Raw genomic sequence first — 26,871 nt, forward strand, 5'->3', positions numbered from 1 at the left:
GGTCTTGGGTTTGTGCCTCTGTCCCGTTACAGCTGGGGGGGGGTGGCAGGGGGGCGCAAGAATTTCCCAACATCGTCCTGCAGAGAGGCCACTACAGCAAACCCATGTAGTGTGAAGGCACTCACCCGCACTGGGAAGCTGCACTTGCCCTTGCGCACGGCCTCCTCATCAGACTGCCATTGGTGCGGCCGGCTGGCCTCCGGCACGTAGCAGGGCTTCTTCCTCCGCAGGCTCTGACGCAGCTTGTTCATTGCAGGATCCGTCACACTGCAGAGCAAGAGGAGAAAGGCAGGGTTAGGAGGAGCCCAGCCCACACCAACCGCTAGAACCAGCTTTCACACAAAGCAAGTCAATCTAGACCAGGGGTAGGCAACCCTGGTCCTGGAGTGCCACAGACACTTCTGTTTTTTGTTTTACCCAAGCCCTAATTGATTCAATGATTGGCTTAATTGGTCAAAATTACCATGTGTTCCAGGTATGTAGCAATTGATGATTAAGAGATGCCTACAAAACCTGCAGGACTGTGGCACTCCAGGACCAGGGCTGCCTACCCCTGATCTAGACACCTGTTGCAGGTGGGCCACGGGACGGCCACACGGCTGAATTAAAATTGAATTTCCAATCTGAAATAAACCAACAACGTTGTGATTTATGTAGGTTCAAGCCAAAAGGAGTTCGACCACAAAACCCTATCTCTGACATCATGAAGGCTGGCACCAGACAGCTGCAGTATATATAATGAGGAGCATTTTGAACATTTTACACAAGATTTTCACAACAAAAGAGATCACAATCATCTGATAATAAACCACAAAGCAAGATCTTATGGAGCCTTGGAGGGTCCTAGACCCCCAACAGCTACAAACAGCTTTGACCCCAACCTGCTCTCCAGCTGTGCAGTGGCAGTGATGGTTTGAATTAGTTTCAGTTATTTTAATGCATTGAAATCAGAAGATTCCCTATGCAGGGACAAAGAGGTTTTAAATAGACAATTCCAGAGATGATGAGAAGGGGTTCAGAGGTGCTCTTGCTTATTTAGTCCTTTGTATCCAATCAGACTCATTGTAACTGTAACCCTCTCAGCTCAGCACAAAAACCAGGACATGGGTGGAAACTAGGTGGACAAACAGGAGACAGAGAAGCCAGCCATGCTGTGGAGGCTGAATCACTGGGGACCAATCAGCTACAGGAAACCAAGCATTAATGTACCGAATGGCGTTCTCTCAGTTGTGAATTCTTATGTTCTTATGAGTAATCATTTTTTGTATTTTGTACATCCTCTTACCGCAAAGATTCCATCCTTTATCTTGATTGCATTACCGAAGATGCAACAGGCAGCATATGAGTAAATCGATGTGAATGCATTACAGCGTTGGCACTGCCCCAATCTGCATCTCCAGCTCGCTGCTCACGACATGTCAGTGCAGTGTATCAGCAATGAGGTGGCAGCCAAGGCCATCCACTCTCATCTGACAGCTTCAGACAACGAGAGAATCAATTATCTTTAATTTCACAAATCTGAAAACCTTCCACCTACTTTAACTTAAGTGAACACTCCCTTTTTGTACCCTGACATCAGCAATCAACTGTTCCAAATATTGAACTACAGCCACTTCAGAAAGTGTACACCAGCACTGAATCTGAGCCAGGCAGAGGCAGGAGGCATTCATTCTAACCATATATACTTAAAACAAACAGGTACAGTTATATCACTTGCATTGAAAAAGGCTCAGTTAGTTATCGAGGGCTTGCATTTCTAGCATCAGGAGGAAGCATTGCTAGTGACACACATACATGTCTTGATAAACATCAGATGATCATTTTTCCTTTCCCAGCTGATTTCTGAACCATGTCCAGTTTACCCCTGCACCTGCCCCATCAATGAATACCGCTTGTCAGCTTCCACAGGAGGTCAAGGTGCCTTCTGTTTAAGGATGGTTTGCCATTTACCAGAAACCATGCAGCTTCAATGGCAATGGAATTGATGCGCACAGAATGGACTGCTGGAGTCTAGCACGTCACATTATTGGAGATTATATGAAAGTGACATGGTCAAATAGAAATGGAGTTCAAGTTTCATAAATGCCTGCTGATCTCAAAATAGATGGAAGCCATGTCACTCAAAAACGGACTAACCTCTCATGTCCGAGAACCATGACAGTGCCCAGGCAAAATCAACAGTTCAACTGCCGAGCACACCCCACTAGAGCTCCAGAATTCAGTAGTCATGACACCTACTGTACACTGCCCCCTCTGCAACTGTGAGATCGTAACTGGAAAAACTAAACACAAAAGCGGTCACAGTTTTATATTGAAATTACAATTGCATATCCCTAGAAGCCATATTTACAGCTATCAGACAGAAATAAATCAAACCATCAAAACAAATAAACAAATCAAACACAACAAAGAAGCCCCCAATCTCAGTGCCAGGGACAGTGAGCATAACCTTTACTTCCTGTGACACATCGTCCCCACAACATTCTTTAACTTTTAAATTCCATGCTGTGCTGTGCCTTGTCAGCGCTGTGCCATGGTGCTTTCCTTTCATATCTGATACTGACACAGTGTTACCGTGGAGACAGCACGCGATGTGGGCGGGGCTACAATTACCCTCTCAGAAAACAGTCATGGCAGCTGAGTGTTACCGTGGAGACAGCACACGATGTGGGCGGGGCTACCATTACCCTCTCAGAAAACAGTCATGGCAGATGAGTGTTACCGTGGAGACAGCACACAATGTGGGCGGGGCTACAATTACCCTCTCAGAAAACAATCATGGCGGATGACAAACAAACAAGTAAACAAACAAATAATTAATACAAGTACAACTTGGACGACACACAACATACAGCAGCAGCTAAACACAGCAGTTGGAAATCTTAAACTGTTTGAACAAATGTCGCAGATTTTAAGAAGCGGTGGAGTAGACAAAAAATGCAGTGCAGTGCCGGGACCAACACTGTGAAAGTCATTTTCCTGGGGCAGTTTTTAGCATGGTGCTGTCAATGTGTCCTAGTATGCGAACAGTTTAGCAACTTCATGAATGTAAAAAATATGTTCATAACTGAAGTGCTGCAGAATGGTTCTTGTTAGAGGATAGCACAACACAAAAAACCAGTGGTGTACATTCTCAATGTTTAGCAGTGTGTCCATGACAACAGCACCAAAACAGTCTCTCAGAAGCTTTCATTTCAGGGATGTGTGGGTGTGTGGCATTCAGGTACATACACTGACAAGGGCACTTACAGAAGGGCAATTATTTTGCAGGAAAGATCTCTGCAGAGGACATTAGTGTTATTATGAACCAAAACTAAATAGATTTAGTAAATTCTTCCAATTTTCAAAAAGATTTTATAGCTGGATAATACTGGATATAGCAAAGTCTGGTTGTTCTTAATTACCTCATTGGGGGATTAATTTAATATCATTCAAGAAGCTTTTTGGTGGAAATAAACTATTATACATGTTTCTTAGGAAAACAAAACTACACATTGTTTAAATATCCTGGTGCTCACATTTCTTTCACACTTTTTTTTTTCACACTGCGGACTCACCATGCAGCCACCCAAGAGCTACAGCGTCGGAGGACAACGCAGGTTACAGGCAAGCCCGCAGGCGCCAGGCCAGACTACAGGGGTCGCTGGTGCGCGGTGAGCCGAGGACACCCTGGCCGACCTAACCCTCCCTCCCCCCGGGCGATGCTCGGCCAATTGTGCGCCGCCCCCTGGGAGCTCCCGTCCACGGTCGGCAGTGGAATAGCCTGGACTCGAACTCGCGACGTCCAGACTATAGGGCACATCCTGCACTCCACGTGGAGCGCCTTTCCTGGATGCGCCACTCGGGAGCCCCCAGTGCTCACATTTCTGATCAGCAGTAAAGATTCCTTATCTTAAAACATATTTTGCAAGCCAGCAGCAAACACACAGTCTGAAGAGGCAGTGAAACTTTCATTTCGCCGGCATGACCCACCAGCTCAGGGGCAGAGGAGCTTTATAGTATTATTTCTACACAATCTACACGTACCAGCTAACGGGGGAGATAATATCTGCATTGCTTGTCCATTGTTATCCCCATGTTGACATTGGGGTATCTTTGGACAGCAATGATACAACCTCATGTGTCCCTGTGGTGCCCCTTCATGTCAATAATCACATCAAAAAACTTGAGTTGCTTTTCGACTTCCCTGCTGGGGGGCTGGCTGGGTTTCACAGTGTTAGTTTAAGAGACACCTTCACATATCTAAACTCAGTGATGTCTACATTCTGAAATAGAGGGCACATCACTGGATTTTGGGGGAATATTTATACCAACAAAGAACCCTGTCGACGCGCCCTCTTTCAGAGTCCTGCTACTTCATGATCACTCCAACAGTCATGTGGATGAGACTACATGTGCTCAATATGTATGTTCATGTGGAAAAGACTTTGAATAAAAATTGAATTAAAATACTACACTGCACACATCTTACCTGCAACTTCCCCAGCCATCCAATGTTTTTATTTCACAGATGAATAGTAGACATATTGTATTTTGTAAGTCAAACCAAAGGAATTTAAGGCATACACCTTGAAGATGCAAAACTATGTGAACTTTATATCTCAGTATTTGTTAACCTATATGTTGATAGACAATAACAATACAGATAACAGCACAGAATACATCCAGAAGTATAACAGACATGCATTACTGCGATGTATAGTTCTGTAGGGGTATCATAGGCACATCTAGGTGGTCATACCACCCACTGTGCTAATTGTGACTATTAAAAACTTAAATAAAATGCACATGCTTTCTGGGAGGTTTGTCTGCATTAAAAAAAAAAAACGAACATGTGGCTCATGCCTGAAACTTACTGCCCCTGAATATAAGCGAGACTAAAACTGTACAGCTGGGTTCGCAAAGCCTTGCTCTAGTGTGATGTTTTCTCCTTTGCTGGTCATTTCTAGATTTGAAACTGCAGTAGTGTTTTATTCCTCTTGAAACAAGAGGAGCACGTTTACACAAGTTCAGTGAATCTGTATGGTATTGTCTATTCCTCCTAAAATGGCTGCAAGCTTCAATACATTGTGTGCCTCATTCTCCTGTAAAACTGAATGCAATGTTAGAAATAAAGAGGGGGGGGGAAGCCATAGTGTAGAGCATAGCTCTGCAGCCACAGCAATCTGTAAATGTAAACCAGACAGGGTTTCCAAACACACCAGAGCTCTCAACTCAAACACTCTCTTTGGGTTCTTCAATTAATTTTCACGCTGGCTCTGAACTCCACCAGAAACCTTCAGCTAAAGGAGTGTGACTCAATCTCCCCAGAGTCTGAGTGCAATGAAACCCAGCTGGACTACAGATTTCACACAAAAAAAAAACAAAGAAATGCAGATCCCTTGGTCTCATGTTCAATACCAACACCCACAACTTTCTTCTCCAAATATTTCATTTTGAAAACATCTGGAATAGATCGAAGGAGGGGAGGTGGTTCTTGAAACAGCTGTTTCGTTTCTATCAGACCTGACCCCCGCCCGCTCCAAAAAACACCAACATCAGACTAAACTTCATCTTGAGCCATCAAAACAAACACAAATAAGACAAGTCTTCAGTGGAGGTCCCAGCCATGAGCAGAGAGGTTGTATATGGGTCACAGCACAGGGGGCGCTGTAGTCAATGTGTTTAAACTCTGGAATCCTCTGCAGTGCTTCAGTCCTGAAAGGCTATCCCGCATGCCTTCAATGCTTGTGAAGAATTGGTTATGATGACAAACCCAAATCTCGACACAGACTAGATCAAAGTGCAAGGTTCTGGAATTATGGGGTATATCTGCAGAAATCAACCATGGACACGTTATTTCTCGGGGCAGCAGTGTGGAGTAGTGGTTAGGGCTCTGGACTCTTGACCAGAGGGTCGTGGGCTCAATCCCTGGTTGGGGACACTGTTGCTGTACCCTTGAGCAAGGTACTTTACCTAGATTGCTCCAGTAATAACCCAACTGTATAAATGGGTAATTATATGTAAAAAAAATAAATAAATAAAAATAATGTGATATCTGTATAATGTGGAATAATGTATAATGTGGTATCTTGTAACAATAATAATAATAATAATAATAATAATAATAAATAATAATTTCTCCCCCAACGTGTGTCAAATCCTATGTCGACCCACTTTGCTCATTAAGTTTTTTGTTTTCATTATTTGAATCAAATGTTTTTAATATGGAGCCTCATCTTTAAACAACCCTAGTCTTCCCTATGTAAATATTAGAGCATTAAACAAAATTAAAAAATTACAGAGAAATAGGAAAAACTCTAAAAACAAGCAAAATTGGGCCTACACAGGATTTGAATCACATAAACAAAGTCATTCTGCAAATACATCCATTAAAAGTGAACCAATTTCGACAGCAAACATTGAATTCGTGACTATCGCTTGTAGACAGAATTCCCATATGCTTGTCTTTTGGTGTTCTGGATGGAGGTTGATTTGCAGCAGTCAGTCGCTTCCTTTTGACACAGCCTGAGGGAGTTCAGTCATTGGCTAATCCAGAGCCAAAGTGATCATGTTACAAAATGCCAACCTTACACAATGCACGGTACTGAAGTGCCTCACTATAAAATGAGAAGGACCCCTTTTAACTTGATTTAAGGAAGGAAAAAAAAAGTCAACTCTATACACTTGCCGGTTGGTAAAAGGCGGATTGTAAGCAAAAGCACCCCCATCCTCCCTGCAGAGTCCCATTCATTTCATCCAGAGCTTGGCAGTTCAATACACAGCCCCTGATCATAAAAACGAGGCTGGAGGTAAAACCAGCCAACCACAGCCATTCAGCGGGGTTTTAAATAGAGGCTGTAAAAACAGAACCAGCATTCTGAGGCTGTCACCACCGAAAACAAAAACACGAAACACAAAAGATACATTTAAAATGGGCCCATCATTTGTTTTTCACACACTAATGCACTGCGGTACCAAATGCTATGGAACGTCAACAGATTTTTTTTTTGACAATCGATTTAATTACGGTTTTTAAGCCCATGGCGCCACCTGCTGGCATATAATGCTTAAAAATAACAACTTACAGAAGAAAACAAAAACAAACATCATGCTAAAAATGACATTCTAAGTGCTTGCCAATAACCAATACCACACAGCGGAAATAAACCAGACATCCTCCCTGATGGAAATGTTTGCATTCTTTCACAGATTAGCACTATGTTACTAAAGCTCATGCCATGCTTGGATATTATTGGTTGATGAGTGTGTTCCAAAGGCTTCACTGGAGTAGAGTGAAAGTATTTCATGTTAGATTTTGAAATGTCACATTTCAATTTTGGTCAGTTTTTCGTTAAACCCCTGCCTCTCTTATTCCCAGCACATCTCCACTCTGGCACGCACTTGCCGATTCTTCCTGAGCAACATCCGAAGAATCCGACCCTTCCTCACCAACTAGGCTACCCAGCTCCTGGTCCAGGCCCTGGTACTCTCCCGCCTAGACTACTGCAACTCCCTCCTGGCTGGCCTCCCTGCGTCCGCCACCCGTTCGCTCCAGCTCATCCAGAACTCTGCTGCCCGCCTGGTGTTCTCTCTGCCTCGCTTCGCCCACGCTACTCCACTACTCCGCTCACTCCACTGGCTCCCGATCACCGCTCGCATCCAGTTCAAGACTCTTGTACTAGCCTACAGATGCCTTGACCAGACTGCACCCAGCTACCTCCAGACCCTCATCTCTCCCTACACCCCCACTCGACCTCTCCGCTCCGCCTGCACTAGAAGACTAGCTCTACCTCCGCTACGCTCCCCTGCCTCCAGAGCCCGCTCCTTCTCCACCCTTGCTCCGCAGTGGTGGAATGACCTTCCTACAGATGTCAGGACTGCCCAGTCCCTGACCACATTCCGGCGCCTCCTTAAGACTCACCTCTTCAAACAGCACCTGTAGAACACCTCTGTTTGTATCCTGGGACACTATCACCCTTCATGTAAATGTGCTTTATTTTGCTCTTATCTGCCCCCCTATTTTTACTTCATTTAATCCTGTACTTCAGAATACTGTAATCTGCCAAGTGTTTAACCTGTAGTACTTTGTATTTAATCATCACTATTTATCCTGATGTAACTATCACTATTATCTGCTGTATTATTGAATTGTGGTTTGTCACACTTGTACTTTGCTTGAACAAAAGTTATTGTATTTCTTGCATTGTAACACTTGAAATGTATTTGCTTACGATTGTAAGTTGCCCTGGATAAGGGCGTCTGCTAAGAAATAAAGAAGAAGAAGAAGAAGAAGAAGAAGAAGAAGAAGAAGAAGAAGAAGAAGAAGAATATGGAAAACTACAAAGCGGTACATAATTCAATATGTTAACTTATTATTCAGCAGGTTTCATTCGATTCTATGAAGCAAAATTAGTTAATTCAATCGGGTGATTCTACATGAGAACAGGACAACACTTTCTTTTCTCCATATATTTACCCACTACCTCAGACTGGGAGCTAGGAGTCCCGTTATGATCCAGTGTGATTTCTGACGGCACACGGCGCTCAGGACTGAAAGGTTAAAAGTTAAGGGCTCTGTTTAATAGCTTTGTAATATTTTCTAGTTTCAGTAAAAAAAGGTTCAGGCAGAACGGCAGTAAAGTACAGATATAAATATTTGAAGTGCTGATGCAGCGCAGGGTTAAACTACAGAAGACGGGGCTCTGGCAGTGCGGTGGTCCGCCCTCGGGAAGCTACAAGCTCGCTGTGTGGGGGAGGGGTGCTCCGAGCCATTATTCTGCCAATGAGATGTATTACGGGGTATTGACCAGACTAATGGGTCTGAAGAACCTGTCGACTCAAGGATAATGCAGATCCATGTTTTACTGTGAGAGACAGACAGCTTCAAAAACAAGCAGCCATGCTGATCCCCTTCCCTGCTCTCAACACACACACACACACACACTGTAACCCATCCCAGCTCTCGACACACACACACACTGTAACCCACCCCTGCTCTCGACACACACACACACACACACACTGTAACCCATCCCAGCTCTCGACACACACACTGTAACCCACCCCTGCTCTCGACACACACACTGTAACCCACCCCTGCTCTCGACACACACACACACACACACACTGTAACCCACCCCTGCTCTCGACACACACACTGTAACCCATCCCAGCTCTCGACACACACACACACACACTGTAACCCATCCCAGCTCTCGACACACACACACTGTAACCCACCCCTGCTCTCGACACACACACACACACTGTAACCCACCTCTGCTCTCGACACACACACACACTGTAACCCACCCCTGCTCTCGACACACACTGTAACCCACCCCTACTCTCGACACACACATGCACACACACTAACCCACCCCTGCTCTCGACACACACACACTGTAACCCACCCCTGCTTTTGACACACACACACACACTGTAACCCACCCCTGCTCTCGACACACACACACTATAACCCACCCCTGCTCTCGACACACACACACTGTAAACCACCCCTGCTCTCGACACACACACACACTGTAACCCACCCCTGCTCGACACACACACACACTGTAACCCACCCCTGCTCTCGACACACACACACACACACACTATAACCCACCCCTGCTCTCGACACACACACACACACACTATAACCCACCCCTGCTCTCGACACACACACACACACTGTAACCCACCCCTGCTCTCGACACACACACACTGTAACCCACCCCTGCTCTCGACACACACATGCACACACACACACTGTAACCCACCCCTGCTCTCGACACACACACACACTATAACCCACCCCTGCTCTCGACACACACACACTATAACCCACCCCTGCTCTCGACACACACACACACTGTAACCCACCCCTGCTCTCGACACACACACACACACACTGTAACCCACCCCTGCTCTCGACACACACACACACTGTAACCCACCCCTGCTCTCGACACACACACACACTATAACCCACCCCTGCTCTCAACACACACACACACACTGTAACCCACCCCTGCTCTCGACACACACACACTGTAACCCACCCCTGCTCTCGACACACACATTGTAACCCACCCCTGCTCTCAAAACACACATACACACACTGTAACCCACCCATGCTCTCGACACACACACACACTGTAACCCACCCCTGCTCTCGACACACACATGCACACACACACACTGTAACCCACCCCTGCTCTCGACACACACACACACTGTAACCCACTCCTGCTCTCGACACACACACACACTGTAACCCACCCCTGCTCTCAACACACACACACTGTAACCCACCCCTGCTCTCGACACACACACACTGTAACCCACCCCTGCTCTCGACACACACATTGTAACCCACCCCTGCTCTCAAAACACACATACACACACTGTAACCCACCCATGCTCTCGACACACACACACACACTGTAACCCACCCCTGCTCTCGACACACACATGCACACACACACACTGTAACCCACCCCTGCTCTCGACACACACACACACTGTAACCCACTCCTGCTCTCGACACACACACACACACACTGTAACCCACCCCTGCTCTCGACACACACACACACTGTAACCCACCCCTGCTCTCGACACACACACACACACTGTAACCCACCCCTGCTCTCGACACACACACACTGTAACCCACCCCTGCTCTCGACACACACACACTATAACCCACCCATGCTCTCGACACACACACACTGTAACCCACCCCTGCTCTCGACACACACACACACACACACTGTAACCCACCCCTGCTCTCGACACACACACACTGTAACCCACCCCTGCTCTCGACACACACACACTGTAACCCACCCCTGCTCTCGACACACACATACACACACTGTAACCCACCCATGCTCTCGACACACACACACACACTGTAACCCACCCCTGCTCTCGACACACACATGCACACACACACACTGTAACCCACCCCTGCTCTCGACACACACTGTAACCCACTCCTGCTCTCGACTCACACACACACACACACTGTAACCCACTCCTGCTCTCAACACACACACACACACACACTGTAACCCACCCCTGCTCTCGACACACACACACACTGTAACCCACTCCTGCTCTCGACACACACACACACACACACACACACACCCACACACTGTAACCCACTCCTGCTCTCGACACACACACACACACTGTAACCCATCCCAGCTCTCGACACACACACACACTGTAACCCACCCCTGCTCTCGACACACACACACACACTGTAACCCACCCCTGCTCTCGACACACACACATACACAGTAACCCATCCCTGCTCTCCGACACACACACACACACACACACACACACACACTGTAACATTACCTTGCTCTCTAGAAACACACACACACTGCAACCCTTCCCTGCTCTCTGGCACACACACTGCAACCCTTCCCTGCTCTCTGGCACACACACACACACACACACACACACTGCAACCCTTCCCTGCTCTCTGGCACACACACTGCAACCCTTCCCTGCTCTCTGGCACACACACACACACACACACACACACACTGCAACCCTTCCCTGCTCTCTGGCACACACACACACACTGTAACCCACTCCTGCTCTCGACACACACACACACACACTGTAACCCACCCCTGCTCTCGACACACACACACACTGTAACCCACCCCTGATCTCGACACACACACACACACACTGTAACCCACCCCTGCTCTCGACACACACACACACTGTAACCCACTCCTGCTCTCGACACACACTGTAACCCACTCCTGCTCTCGACACACACACACACACACTTAACCCATCCCAGCTCTCGATACACACACACTGTAACCCACTCCTGCTCTCGACACACACTGTAACCCACTCCTGCTCTCGACACACACACACACACACTGTAACCCACCCCTGCTCTCGACACACACACACTGTAACCCACTCCTGCTCTCAACACACACACACACACACACTGTAACCCACCCCTGCTCTCGACACACACACACACTGTAACCCACTCCTGCTCTCGACACACACACACACACCCACACCCACACACTGTAACCCACTCCTGCTCTCGACACACACACACACTATAACCCACCCCTGCTCTCGACACACACACACTATAACCCACCCCTGCTCTCGACACACACACACACACTGTAACCCACCCCTGCTCTCGACACACACACACACACACTGTAACCCACCCCTGCTCTCGACACACACACACACTGTAACCCACCCCTGCTCTCGACACACACACACACTATAACCCACCCCTGCTCTCAACACACACACACACACTGTAACCCACCCCTGCTCTCGACACACACACACTGTAACCCACCCCTGCTCTCGACACACACATTGTAACCCACCCCTGCTCTCAAAACACACATACACACACTGTAACCCACCCATGCTCTCGACACACACACACACTGTAACCCACCCCTGCTCTCGACACACACATGCACACACACACACTGTAACCCACCCCTGCTCTCGACACACACACACACTGTAACCCACTCCTGCTCTCGACACACACACACACTGTAACCCACCCCTGCTCTCAACACACACACACACACTGTAACCCACCCCTGCTCTCGACACACACACACTGTAACCCACCCCTGCTCTCGACACACACATTGTAACCCACCCCTGCTCTCGACACACACATACACACACTGTAACCCACCCATGCTCTCGACACACACACACACACTGTAACCCACCCCTGCTCTCGACACACACATGCACACACACACACTGTAACCCACCCCTGCTCTCGACACACACTGTAACCCACTCCTGCTCTCGACACACACACACACACACACACACTGTAACCCACTCCTGCTCTCAACACACACACACACACACACACTGTAACCCACCCCTGCTCTCGACACACACACACACTGTAACCCACTCCTGCTCTCGACACACACACACACACACACACACCCACACACTGTAACCCACTCCTGCTCTCGACACACACACACACACTGTAACCCATCCCAGCTCTCGACACACACACACACTGTAACCCACCCCTGCTCTCGACACACACACACACACTGTAACCCACCCCTGCTCTCGACACACACACATACACAGTAACCCATCCCTGCTCTCCGACACACACACACACACACACACACACACACTGTAACATTACCTTGCTCTCTAGAAACACACACACACTGCAACCCTTCCCTGCTCTCTGGCACACACACTGCAACCCTTCCCTGCTCTCTGGCACACACACACACACACACACACACACACTGCAACCCTTCCCTGCTCTCTGGCACACACACTGCAACCCTTCCCTGCTCTCTGGCACACACACACACACACACACACACACACACACTGCAACCCTTCCCTGCTCTCTGGCACACACACACACACTGTAACCCACTCCTGCTCTCGACACACACACACACACACTGTAACCCACCCCTGCTCTCGACACACACACACACTGTAACCCACCCCTGCTCTCGACACACACACACACACACTGTAACCCACCCCTGCTCTCGACACACACACACACTGTAACCCACTCCTGCTCTCGACACACACTGTAACCCACTCCTGCTCTCGACACACACACACACACACTGTAATCCATCCCAGCTCTCGATACACACACACTGTAACCCACTCCTGCTCTCGACACACACTGTAACCCACTCCTGCTCTCGACACACACACACACACACTGTAACCCACCCCTGCTCTCGACACACACACACTGTAACCCACTCCTGCTCTCAACACACACACACACACACACTGTAACCCACCCCTGCTCTCGACACACACACACACTGTAACCCACTCCTGCTCTCGACACACACACACACACACACACACACCCACACACTGTAACCCACTCCTGCTCTCGACACACACACACACACTGTAACCCATCCCAGCTCTCGACACACACACACACTGTAACCCACCCCTGCTCTCGACACACACACACACACTGTAACCCACCCCTGCTCTCGACACACACACATACACAGTAACCCATCCCTGCTCTCCGACACACACACACACACACACACACACACACTGTAACATTACCTTGCTCTCTAGAAACACACACACACTGCAACCCTTCCCTGCTCTCTGGCACACACACTGCAACCCTTCCCTGCTCTCTGGCACACACACACACACACACACACTGCAACCCTTCCCTGCTCTCTGGCACACACACTGCAACCCTTCCCTGCTCTCTGGCACACACACACACACACACACACACACACTGCAACCCTTCCCTGCTCTCTGGCACACACACTGCAACCCTTCCCTGCTCTCTGGCACACACACACACACACACACACACACTGCAACCCTTCCCTGCTCTCTGGCACACACACTGCAACCCTTCCCTGCTCTCTGGCACACACACACACACTGTAACCCTTCCCTGCTCTCTACACACCCACTGTAACCCACTCCTGCTCTCGACACACACACACACACACACACACACTGTAACCCACTCCTGCTCTCGACACACACACACACACACTGTAACCCACCCCTGCTCTCGACACACACACACACTGTAACCCACCCCTGCTCTCGACACACACACACTGTAACCCACCCCTGCTCTCGACACACACACACACACACACACACTGTAACCCACTCCTGCTCTCGACACACACTGTAACCCACTCCTGCTCTCGACACACACACACACACACACTGTAACCCATCCCAGCTCTCGATACACACACACACTGTAACCCACCCCTGCTCTCGACACACACACACTGTAACCCACCCCTGCTCTCGACACACACACACTGTAACCCACCCCTGCTCTCGACACACACACACTGTAACCCACCCCTGCTCTCCGACACATACACCCCCCCCCCCCCCACTGTAACATTACCTTGCTCTCTAGAAACACACACACACTGCAACCCTTCCCTGCTCTCTGGCACACACACACACACACACACACACTGCAACCCTTCCCTGCTCTCTGGCACACACACACACACACTGCAACCCTTCCCTGCTCTCTGGCACACACACTGCAACCCTTCCCTGCTCTCTGGCACACACACACACACACACACACACACACACTGCAACCCTTCCCTGCTCTCTGGCACACACACTGCAACCCTTCCCTGCTCTCTGGCACACACACACACACACTGTAACCCTTCCCTGCTCTCTACACACCCACTGTAACCCACTCCTGCTCTCGACACACACTGTAACCCACCCCTGTTCTCGACACACACACACACACACACACACACACACACAGTAACCCTCCCTGCTCTCCGACACAAACACCACCCCCCCCCCCCCACTGTAACCCTCCAACACACACACACACACTGTAACCCTCCCTGCTCTCCGACACAAACACCCCCCCCGCCACTGTAACCCTCCAACACACACACACACACACACACACACACACTGTAACCCTCCCTGCTCTCCGACACAAACACCCTCCCCCCCCCCACTGTAACCCTCCAACACACACACACACACACACACACTGTAACCCTCCCTGCTCTCCGACACACACACACACTGTAACCCTCCCTGCTCTCTGACACACACACACCCCCACTGTAACATTACCTTGCTCTCTAGAAACACACACACACCCAATGTAACCCTTCCCTGCTCTCTACACACCCAATGTAACCCTTCCCTGCTCTCTACACACCCAATGTAACCCTTCCCTGCTCTCTACACACCCAATGTAACCCTTCCCTGCTCTCTACACACCCAATGTAACCCTTCCCTGCTCTCTACACACCCAATGTAACCCTTCCCTGCTCTCTACACACCCAATGTAACCCTTCCCTGCTCTCTACACACCCAATGTAACCCTTCCCTGCTCTCTACACACCCACTGTAACCCTTCCCTGCTCTCTACACACCCAATGTAACCCTTCCCTGCTCTCTACACACCCAATGTAACCCTTCCCTGCTCTCTACACACCCAATGTAACCCTTCCCTGCTCTCTACACACCCACTGTAACCCTTCCCTGCTCTCTACACACCCACTGTAACCCTTCCCTGCTCTCTACACACAAAATGTTACCCTTCCCTGCTCTCCGACACACACGCACACACACAGTAACCCTCCCTGCTCTCCGACAAGTGGCTGTTGTGATGGGGGAGGAGGAGGAATGCAAATGAATCAAATGCAATAGAGGGGTAAGCTACCAGTCTATTTATATGACAGCCCGAACAAAGGTTTATACACTATTTGTAGAAGCGCTTCTCTAGATATGCAAAAACCTAGTTTGAGATACAGACAGCCTCTGATTCTGATACTCTATATCATGTGCTAAAGAATGTCCCTTTCAAGTTTCATTATAATGGGGTAAGCGGTTCTCTGTATATCAACAGCCTGAGTTCAAGGTGGGTACTGCCTGCATATCCCCTGCTTCATCACCCCGGGCTGCTGTTTTCTCCTGGTCCCTTTCCTGTACCACACTGCTGCTGTTTCCCCCTGGTCCCTGAGGCTCTTCCTCCTGTTCCTTTCCTGTACCACACTGCTGCTGTCCTCTCCCCGGGTTTGCATTCATGCTGCTCCGATTAAAGATATGCTGTATCTGACAGGTGGAGGCAACAGTTTATTTTTACACTCACAGATGGCCATTTAGACATCGGGCCAATCTAAAAGAATATATTGTGTAAAGAGTGTCTAAACATGCCATCATCTAGCCCATATTCCTGTAGAACGTAAAGCAACTGCAGAACAAGAACAGTTACTGTAGCCCTCGGGCTATTGTTATAGATACAGGCACTGCAGGCATTCTCCATCTCACATGTGCTGCAGAGAGTATAAAAAGGATTGGACCAACTCTTTGAAGGTAAAAAACATGAAACACTGTACTACTATTATGGTTTCCGGTAGACTTTTGCGATATCATTTTGTAGTTTCTTTGATTATATGATGTTAAATAAAGTATCTAAAATTATGTTCATATAGTTTTTTCTTTTTAAATAATGTCTCAATCGTAAAATTCTAGGTGATGAAAACTTCATAGCGGTATGCATTATAAAATATAGCCACGGTAAGAATCGTGTGTGGTACAATTCTAGATGCAGAGATTGAAGGGGATAAAGTGAAGCAGGTTATTATTCAGTACATGTTTCACCATCGTATATTTATCGCTGGGCTCTAAAGAAGGACTGGTTAGCTTGGATAACAGTAATGATATCCCTTCAGCCTCCCATTTCTAAATACTATAGAACTGGACAGTACTGCAGGATTATTTCTATATGGGCATCACATAGTAAAAGTTACCAAAATTAAACAGAAACAAGGTTCGAAACAGCATCCCGAAGAGCACAAGGTTAGGAGAAGGAGGCAGTGGGGCCGGGTGTTTTGGCTGACAGGAAGCACTACCAGGCTGGGCTGAAACACCGAGACTGGGAGGGGGTCAGGCCAGCATCCCTGGAACACAGAAGACGGTTTCAGAAAACTTTAATATTCACGTTTAGTGTTTCCTCAAATTAATATTCCGTTCTGTAGTTTATGAAGACTGTAGGGACCCAAAAGGATGGTTGTCTCCACTTGCAGTGTATGGGAAGTATAAGTATAGTCTGCTGTCAGTAATTCCACTCTATTCCGATCAGAAACTGGCTTTCTATTGTGCTGGAAACCATGTACAGTGAGTCATTCTGGCTTGCCAGGAAACCAGCTATTCAGCAGAGCCTGGAGGTGTGTATTTGTGTGTGTGTGTCTGGGAAACTATTCACATGCTTCAGTATTTGCATAATGTTACCTCTCCATCATCTTGGTACTACAGGTGGGAAGCCATTAAAAATCTGAACTAAAATTTACAATACAATGGATGCCCCTTTTTTTCAGGTTGTTTTTATGAATAATATAACATTTGATATTATTGAAAACCACAGTGTTGTTGGCTTCAACAACAGTACTGCAACTGCATTCAAAACGTATTAAATTCTTAATAACAGACTGAAAGAACATCCCTTAAATAACATTCAAATAAAGTTTTATTCAAAAATTGTAATCTGGATTAAAGTGATCCGGATTTTGTAATCCTATATTTTTTTTTGATCGAGATAAATGTAATCCAACAGTTACATTTTCTGAAATAAACGGATCAAACGCTCAGCAATGTCATACAGGCTGCCTGCTGCAGCTGGATTAGCTCCCAATCTTCTCTCGTAGTAGCAATAAACCTCAGGGTCATTTACAGTGTAACCATTAACTCTTTCGAAGGGGAGCACAGTTCCTTTATGTATCTGTGCATCTGACAGCACATTGCGCCATGCGTTTTTGTGACACATGGCCAAGTTTAAACACAAACAACTGGACACCAAACAGACAATGATGCGCTTATCACACGAACCAAATCCGTGGGGTGATTAAAAACATTTTAAAATGATGGTCTCGGTCAGGCTGGACACAATTTTCCTTAATAATGGTACAACTCGACATGGAATGAGTGCCTCAACTACAATTAAATCTTTAAGTCCATATACAACGATGTTATAGTGCAAGTATAGTGTATCACAATGTACAAGCAATTATCTTTCTTTTCCCGGGAGATTTTATTAGAATCAGATATGTTTATAAGTAAATTAGCAATTTTTCTCAATACCACTTCAGCATAAAATTAACACTCAGTACAATATTAATCCAGCTACCACTGCCAGCAGGCAGGTTTAATAAACATGAGAGAGAGAGAGAGGAGAGAGAATGAGAATCCTTTAGTTGCACTAGTTTAGTTAATGCTCTGTTCAAAGCTCTGTCTCACTCCTGTCCTTGCCTAGTTAAAGCTCTGTGATATTTGACAACATGTGTTACCTTCAGGCTACAAGTTGTAATTTATGAGCATTTAAAATCTTGATTCTCAAAAGTATTCTCCACTTACATTTTAATGTTCCGGTAATGTTGAAGGAATTGTCCTGGATCACGTGGATGTTTTAGTTGTTGGGATACAATCCCATTAGGATTATTAAATTAAACTCTTATTTTCTTATCGAAGAATTCGGAGGAGCTGATTGAAGTCTGTAAAATCGGGAAAAAAAGGACAGCAACGTTAACCCTAAACTTTAAGCACAGACACCAGATCCAACTGTTGGAAATAAAGTGGATTTAGGAGAGAGGGTTGAAGACACTTCACACACAGAGTGGGGAGGGTGTGGAATGGGTTACCTTGTCATGTTGTTGATGCTGAATCACTGGGATCCTTGAATACTCGACATGACAGTTTTGAGATCAATCAGCTACTAGGAACCAGACTATTATTATTATTATTATTATTATTATTAAATATTTATTTATTTATTTATTTGCAGACACCCTTATCCAGGGCGACTTACAATTGTTACAAGATATCACATTATTTTTACATACAATTAAATTATTTTTTTACACACAATTACCCATTTATACAGTTGGGTTTTTACTGGAGAAATCTAGGTAAAGTACCTTGCTCAAGGGTACAGCAGCAGTGTCCCCCACCTGGGATTGAACCCACGACCCTCCGGTCAAGAGTCCAGAGCCCCTAACCACTACTCCACACTGCTGCCCAATCAGACGAGCACTCGAATGGCGTGCTCTCGTTCAGAAATGTTCTTATGTCCTCAATGTAAGTGTTGCACCAATTGAACGCAATTTATATACAGAATGCAAGTACATGCATGCATAAATACAATCATACATGTGCCTTTCTTCCCATTGCCAGGGAAATCCGCAGTAAGATTCCTCTGCAACAGCTTTTTCAATTACATTTACTGTTGTGCCTCCCTCTAAACATAGCAGCGTATACTAGTATACAAGGAGCACTATAGCAAATGAGAGAGTTTAGCTGCCAGAATAACAGTGCTGTCAATAGCACTACGTGGGCCTGATAGGATGCACTACACAAATCTGGCTCCAGAACCCCATTCCTGCTCACACTGGTGTTCCATTCATTCCCTGGATAGCTGGTGACATTACAGCAGACACTGAAATGCAATTAGCAATGGAAACCGAATCGTTAGTGCAGGCTGGTGCCAGATTGGGCCTCCCTGTAGCTTTGTGACGTCACAATGGAAAGTTCTTCTGAAGTCTCGTCTCACTGTTAATTGGAAATCCCTGCCAATCATTGTAAGCCCAAATGACTCAGAGTAACTGGTATTCTTGTTTGTCCGCGGGCAGCGCTGCATTTCAAGCTGAAGTGCGTCCAGCACTTAAAATATTTCCAGTTTTCAAAGAAATGTAAAGCATCAGGAGGAGGAGAACTCATTATGCAGCAATATGTAAATTTGGTAAAATCACATTAAATTCTGGGCCCTGAAATATATCAGAACGAAAATGTTGATAGCATCCGTCTGACTGCAACAGCAACGTACCCCACTTATAAGAATCAAGAGGTTACAAGAGCCAGCTAGTACACACATTATGCTAATGTGTGCTCATGTAACAAACTAAAATGAATATTTTATAACATTAAAAGAAAAAAAAAGTGTAAAAGGATCCAAACACTGAAATCGGTGCCAAAAAAAAAAAGTCTGCTTTTCAAATCCCACTCAAAGCTTTAAAATAACGTGATGTTCTTTCTTTCCAATGCAAACCAGCCTGATCCTATGCATCATCCGAGGCCTGTTCCTGTACATTACAGGTTTGGAATGATCTGGCTGTTTTGCAATAAGTAAGCTGTCAGGTCTGTCTGGTTTAAATCTATTAATCTAAAAAGTAAGGACCCTGCTGTCCTTGCCTAAAGCATGCATATACAGGGCATGGTGTGGCAAGGAGTCTTTCAAACTGAGACTAGAATGGGAGTCTTCCAAGTGCGCTCGTTTCATTTACACCAAGATTCTGTGCTGCCATTCTAGTACCAAAACAACACCACCACCACTAAATGCCCTTACAAGGGTTCTTGAGCAGCAGTCATTCATTATTCTCGCCTTTTGGACCTAATGATAAATTCCTTTGCATCTGCCAGTTTAAGCTTAATCTGTGTTTGCACAAGCAAATCCAACCACAAACCCACACACAAGCACATGCAAACACATACAAGCACACGCAAATACAAACATAAGCACATGTGGCTCTTTGAGTTTTTTCATCTTGGCCACTACTAATTATCAAACCAAACAGTTTGTTCACAGCAGACTGAGAAAGTGGCATTCAGGCCTGTTTAAATGCATTAAAGACGCTGTGTCTATTTCTTCAATTTGTAAGCCTTTATCAGCTAGAAAAGTAAGCCCCTGTCATTTCATTCGTATTTTTTGAACTGCAGTTCCAGCCAATGCTGAGATTTAAATACATTTATTTTTTCATTAAATGTTTATCATCAAATGTGACCACGAGCCAGTGTTATTCCATGAACTGTTAATAATGACGAGGCGCTGGGAGCTGGAAGATCCTGGGATCCAATCGGAGCTTCACGGTCGACTCCCTGATTGGGTGACCTGGAGACAGCATAGCCCCAGTGGTTATAGAAGAGACTGGGATCTAAACCAAACTGTGTTGTACCCTGGATGGGGTGTAGCTGGTGATTCCAATAGCTCAGTCACAACAAGCCGACCTGTTACCTGAAGGTGAGGTGCAGCCCCAGAGTGCAGGGGCTGGGTGGCACTGCCCTATCTGTGGCTTTGCCAAGGGGTTAAAATGGAGGACAGGAGATACTGGGTAGGCTCACACTGTCACTGTCACAAGTTCACACATGTTTTAAAAAACTGGCCAGTGGCCAGATTAACAGAGGGGGGAAATCAGTTTAGCAATGTGTTTTATTTCACTTTGCAAACCCCCAAAGGCATGCCGACTGATTAATCCCTTTTATTATCCGGTTTCACTGCGCTTCGCTGACCCATTTAGAGCAGGACTTCCACGAGTGGTTTATATGGGAGAGGATGCACTGTACTTGTTCATGTGTGTGGCTCTGGTGTAAGCATACACGTCTGCATTATAATCAGCCCAGCACGACTAGGACCTCTGACAGCAGCGAGAGCAGCAGGAGGTCATCTCCCCTGCAGGACACCTGCTACACAGCCCTGCAGAGAGGCCCTGCTTCACTGTGCCACTTTGATTACTTATTGATTTGTATAAAGCTGCTGCTTCCTGCATCCATGATCGGTTTTATAATAAATCAACCAGCTAAATGACATACAGTGAAGGCTAAAAGCAAATACACAGCAGCTCATTATGGTTTTTACAAGAGAGCAATTCAGGGGCGATACCGGGCTTCCCTGTGTTTCATGGACAGGCTCAGTCATCTATAGCAGTTGTTCCTAACCCTGGTGTCACAAGCTTTTCCCATGGAGCATTGCCAGCATGGGATCCAAAACTATAATGGTAGTTAAAATACTACCATTACCCTTATACAAGTTTCTCATAGTAAAGGCATGGCAAAGTGTAACAAAACATAGTGAAAGCAGGGTAAAACATAGGCTAGTATTGAAAAGAACAGTGAGGTATGGTAAAGCATATTAATTAACATGGCGAAACAGGGTAAACTATGGTTAAACTGCAAAAATACTGCGGTTCACTTTTATAAGGGCACGATTATTAGTCTAAATAAATACATACAGTATTAGCATTTAATCCTGTACTTCAGAATACTGTAATCTGCCAAGTGTTTAACCTGTAGTACTTTGTATTTAATCACATCCTGATGTAACTATCACTATTTAATAATATCCTGATGTAACTATCACTATTATCTGCTGTATAATTGAATTGTGGTTTGTCACACTTGTACTTTGCTTGAACAAAAGTTATTGTATTTCTTGCTCTTATTGTATTACTTGTATTGACACAATTGAAATGTATTTGCTTACGATTGTAAGTCGCCCTGGATAAGGGCGTCTGCTAAGAAATAAATAATAATAATAATAATAATAATTACAATTTGCTAAATAAATGATGGTGCAAGGAGACCTAGCATGAGAGATTTCTCCCGCTGATTTACAACCCATATAAAAATATCAAAACGATCAGGGTTATGGGGGAAAATATATTGCTCCATGCGCTCCCCTGTTCTGTCTTTGTCAATGAAAGCTGTGGCTGGGAGGCAGAAGGAATAGACCATTGTCTCAAACTCACAGGGATGGAGATATCTTTGTTAGTACACCCCGAATCCATTTAGCAAAGGACACTTTTTAAATATGTTACGATTTAAAGATTTGTGAAAAGGGGCCATGAAGTCTAAATCTCAAATGGTTTCCGAGATACGGCCAGTAGTTACAGCTAATGTGAAGTAAATATCATTAGTTTTTATTGGACAATGGTCATTGGACGCACACAACCTGAATCATTGACAAAACAATGTGGCAATGAAATGGTTATTTTTAACTGGACAACACCAGCAATGCAACTTAACTGTGAAAATCATAGACCACAGCAGTGTACCAAATATGAAAAGATGATCTCTATGCTTGTGGTGTGTATAATTGATTGGGTCAGGAGTTATTATTATTATTTATTTCTTAGCAGACGCCCTTATCCAGGGCGACTTACAATTGTTACAAGATATCACATTATTTTTACATACAATTACCCATTTATACAGTTGGGTTTTTACTGGAGCAATCTAGGTAAAGTACCTTGCTCAAGGGTACAGCAGCAGTGTCCCTCACCAGGGATTGAACCCATGACCCTCCGGTCAAGAGTCCAGAGCCCTAACCACTACTCCACAATGTCTGACCATGAGTCAGTGCTTCACTCACTCTAAAACTGGAGGCTTGTAGCAGTTTTGTAAAAGGATTACCACAAAAGGGTTCATTGTTCTGCTATTAACTTGACTTAGAAAATCATACAATAGTTATGCACCAAACATGAAACCACTATTTCAAAGTGTTTGGTATTTAACACCCACACAATGTTACCACCTCATGGTATCCATATTAGGTCATATTAAGTCACAATGTAACAGAGGCGCTGTTACATTTTGCCGTTGAAGAATCACAGATTTCTATATAAGCTGCCCTATAAGGGTCATGGCTATTATTGTTCTGCATAGTTTCCATTAGGACCATAAACCCTATTTCATGGTGTGCATCCCATTCCTAAGATTTTGCATGTCACAATCCTGGGAACTCATTTTTCTAAATGTAAAATAGTCACTGTGTCAAACCTGGAACCCTGGTAGTGTGAGCTCCAACGTGAGCCATGGATCATGCAATAAAACGCCACCAATGTCTGAGCCAGCCTCATTTTAGCACACAGGCTACATGGTGACCTGTCTCAGGAACCGTTAGAGTTACATAACCCTGCATTCTGAAATGTTTAGGTCAGTTGTCAATTTAAGAGAGTCAGGAGGGACTATATGGCTCCAGATTCACTGGAACAGTTCAGACAACCTGCCTATCTCATCACTCCACAGCACACTTAGCACCTGGTCACACACTAAACAAGGAACAACTAGGAACAAGGAACAAGGAACAACTGGTTTCAGCATTCGTGCATTCCCCAACACCCTAGAAATAAAAAATGAAACAGGAAGCAGGAAGTAGCAAATCTATGCCAGCCTCCTTACACAAAGCACAGCTAGAATAAGAGATTCTCTCATCAAACAAAATACAACTGAAAAAAAAACCTTAAAAAGAAACTATCGATCACAGTTCCTGTTCATCATAAAAACATTCCCAGGCTAGTTATTTCCTATTTCTAAGGCAGAATTCTTGAGGATGCAAATTGCTTCCAGGGAAAGACTAATGACTTGTCTGCAGTGCTTAGTATCAGCTGGGTGTGATCAATGGGCTGTGACTCTGCACTGCGCACACACTGTCCCATCACACTGTATGGGCTGTGACTGCACTGCTCACACACTGTCCCATCACACTGAATGGGCTGCGACTCTGCACTGCGCACACACTGTCCCATCACACTGAATGGGCTGTGACTCTGCACTGTGCACACACTGTCCCATCACACTGCTTCAGAGCAGGCACTGCGTGCACTTTCCAAAACCATTATCGTCAAACCAACATGTTCAAAAATAGCTTTTGTTTGCGCTGCAATAACATGAGACCTAGCACTCCATTACTGCTCACACTCCATGTGTTCCATGTTCTATGGGGTGTCACGCAAGCATAGCCCCGTGCGCATGCCCAGATATCCAGTGTACAACAACATAACATTAAAAACATTTGTATTTAAAAAGAAAATATATAGAAGTGAGGATGCTACTTCAATATGTGATCACCAGGTCTTGCTAAGCACAGCATTAGACCCAAATGCAAACAGAAAGGCCATTATATTCAGTGCTTTTTGTCCACCGGCGATAGAAAGGTTAACCCTCAATACCCAGGTTCTCAATGTGGCCCCCCCTCGCCTGGAGCTTTAGACCAGAGGCTTGTGAATCTGTATCTCCAGCTCTGTCAGTGCAGTCCAACTCAAGACAGGCATCACACCTCTGGAATCTGAAATTATTACTGCACTCTGTCTGGGAGAAGTGTCTGCGATGATGTTCTTTCATATCCTTTTTAGTTAATATATAAATCTAGCTAGGATCTCTATCCATCTAATTATCATATTTCAATCTATCGTATCTAACCATATCTCTATGGGTATGGAGAATTGTATTGGAGTTTATTACTGCTTCAGTGTGACAAGATAATATTCAGCAAAGAGATCTGGAATGTAGGGAATAAAGGGGCATACAGAAAGGCAATGGCACAGATAAGAACATACACCATTTTCTATTTTGAAAGCTTTGATAGATTTTGCATTTAAAAGCTTCTGCCGACAGTAGCATGCACATTTAGGAATAGTGGTGCCTCGTCAAATAACGAGACAAACAACCCTTAGTAAAGTGGCTTTTACTGTGCATTTACCGTAGTTTACCCTGGTTTGACATGTTTATTGCTATGCTTTACCTTACCTTGTTATTCTTTACAATGCTTTGCTATAATTTATTCCACTTCTTTATTCCTTTATTAACTGTTATAAGGGAAATATAACATACAGCTACAGAACATTCAAAATGCAACAACCATTTGCATATTAAAAGGTAAGTCAAGCCATTGTTCTTATTCATATAACAAACATACAGAAAATGAAGTTGCTAGAAAGCCATTTACAGCTACAGTGCAGATCATCCTATTGCTGAACACAGGATCCCCGGACATGGAAAACTGAAAATGAACAAGGACCTACATTGATGTGCTAATGATAGGTACGTTATTATTACCCATTTACTATTTAGAACACAAGACCACAAGCAGCAGGAGAGAGGTCATGTGGCCCATCAATGCTCCTCCTGGTCTTAGCAGCTGATCCCAGTTCCTAAAGCATCCCAGTGGTCGCTGACAGATCTTGCACTATCTGATGTTACCGTAGAGAAGGTAACCCATGGTTAGCGCAGACAAGGGTCTGTGAAACCAGCCATACGAGCGACACAAACAATAAACATGAACTTTAAAATGAATTCCTCATGAGGTCTGTCTCTAAATTAGAACAAAAATTGTACAAGGTTGGGTTCGTCACCTCATTATTATTATTATTATTATTATTATTATTATTATTATTTATTTCTTAGCAGACGCCCTTATCCAGGGCGACTTACAATCGTAAGCAAATACATTTCAAGTATCACAGTACAAGTAATAATACAATTAAGAGCAAGATAAATACATCTGATCCCAGTTCCCAAAGCATCCCAGTGGATGCTTTGGGAACTGGCACTTTACTGATCAAGCTAGAATAATGAGTCATAGAAACACACAGAGCCACTAAAAACATAACCGGATGTGATTGAGATTCAGCATCAACTACTTGTCTTGGTAACCCATTCCATACCATCCATACCCAAGCCTCTTCTTCAAAAGAGTGAATCTGTGAATCTGTCCAGGCC

At 45.5% G+C, this 26,871-nt stretch overlaps 1 protein-coding gene across 6 annotated transcripts in view; it reads right to left on the minus strand.

The window, feature by feature from the left end:
* LOC117415446 (numb-like protein) overlaps nucleotides 1-26,871 on the minus strand; it is an 84,885-nt gene that overhangs the window by 35,242 nt on the left and 22,772 nt on the right. For 4 of the 6 annotated variants that reach the window (XM_059026724.1, XM_059026723.1, XM_059026722.1 and 1 more), the window contains exon 2: nucleotides 126-267. In XM_059026724.1, the coding sequence (XP_058882707.1) occupies nucleotides 126-251 (126 nt within the window). In that variant the 5' untranslated portion in view covers nucleotides 252-267. Of the gene's footprint in view, nucleotides 1-125; nucleotides 268-18,960; nucleotides 19,098-26,871 lie in introns of those variants that run through there. The other 2 variants (XM_059026721.1, XM_059026725.1) reach the window with 2 other exon arrangements.

The sequence above is a fragment of the Acipenser ruthenus genome, chromosome 7 (genome assembly GCF_902713425.1).
Source record: "Acipenser ruthenus chromosome 7, fAciRut3.2 maternal haplotype, whole genome shotgun sequence".
NCBI classification, from domain to species: Eukaryota; Metazoa; Chordata; class Actinopteri; order Acipenseriformes; family Acipenseridae; genus Acipenser; species Acipenser ruthenus.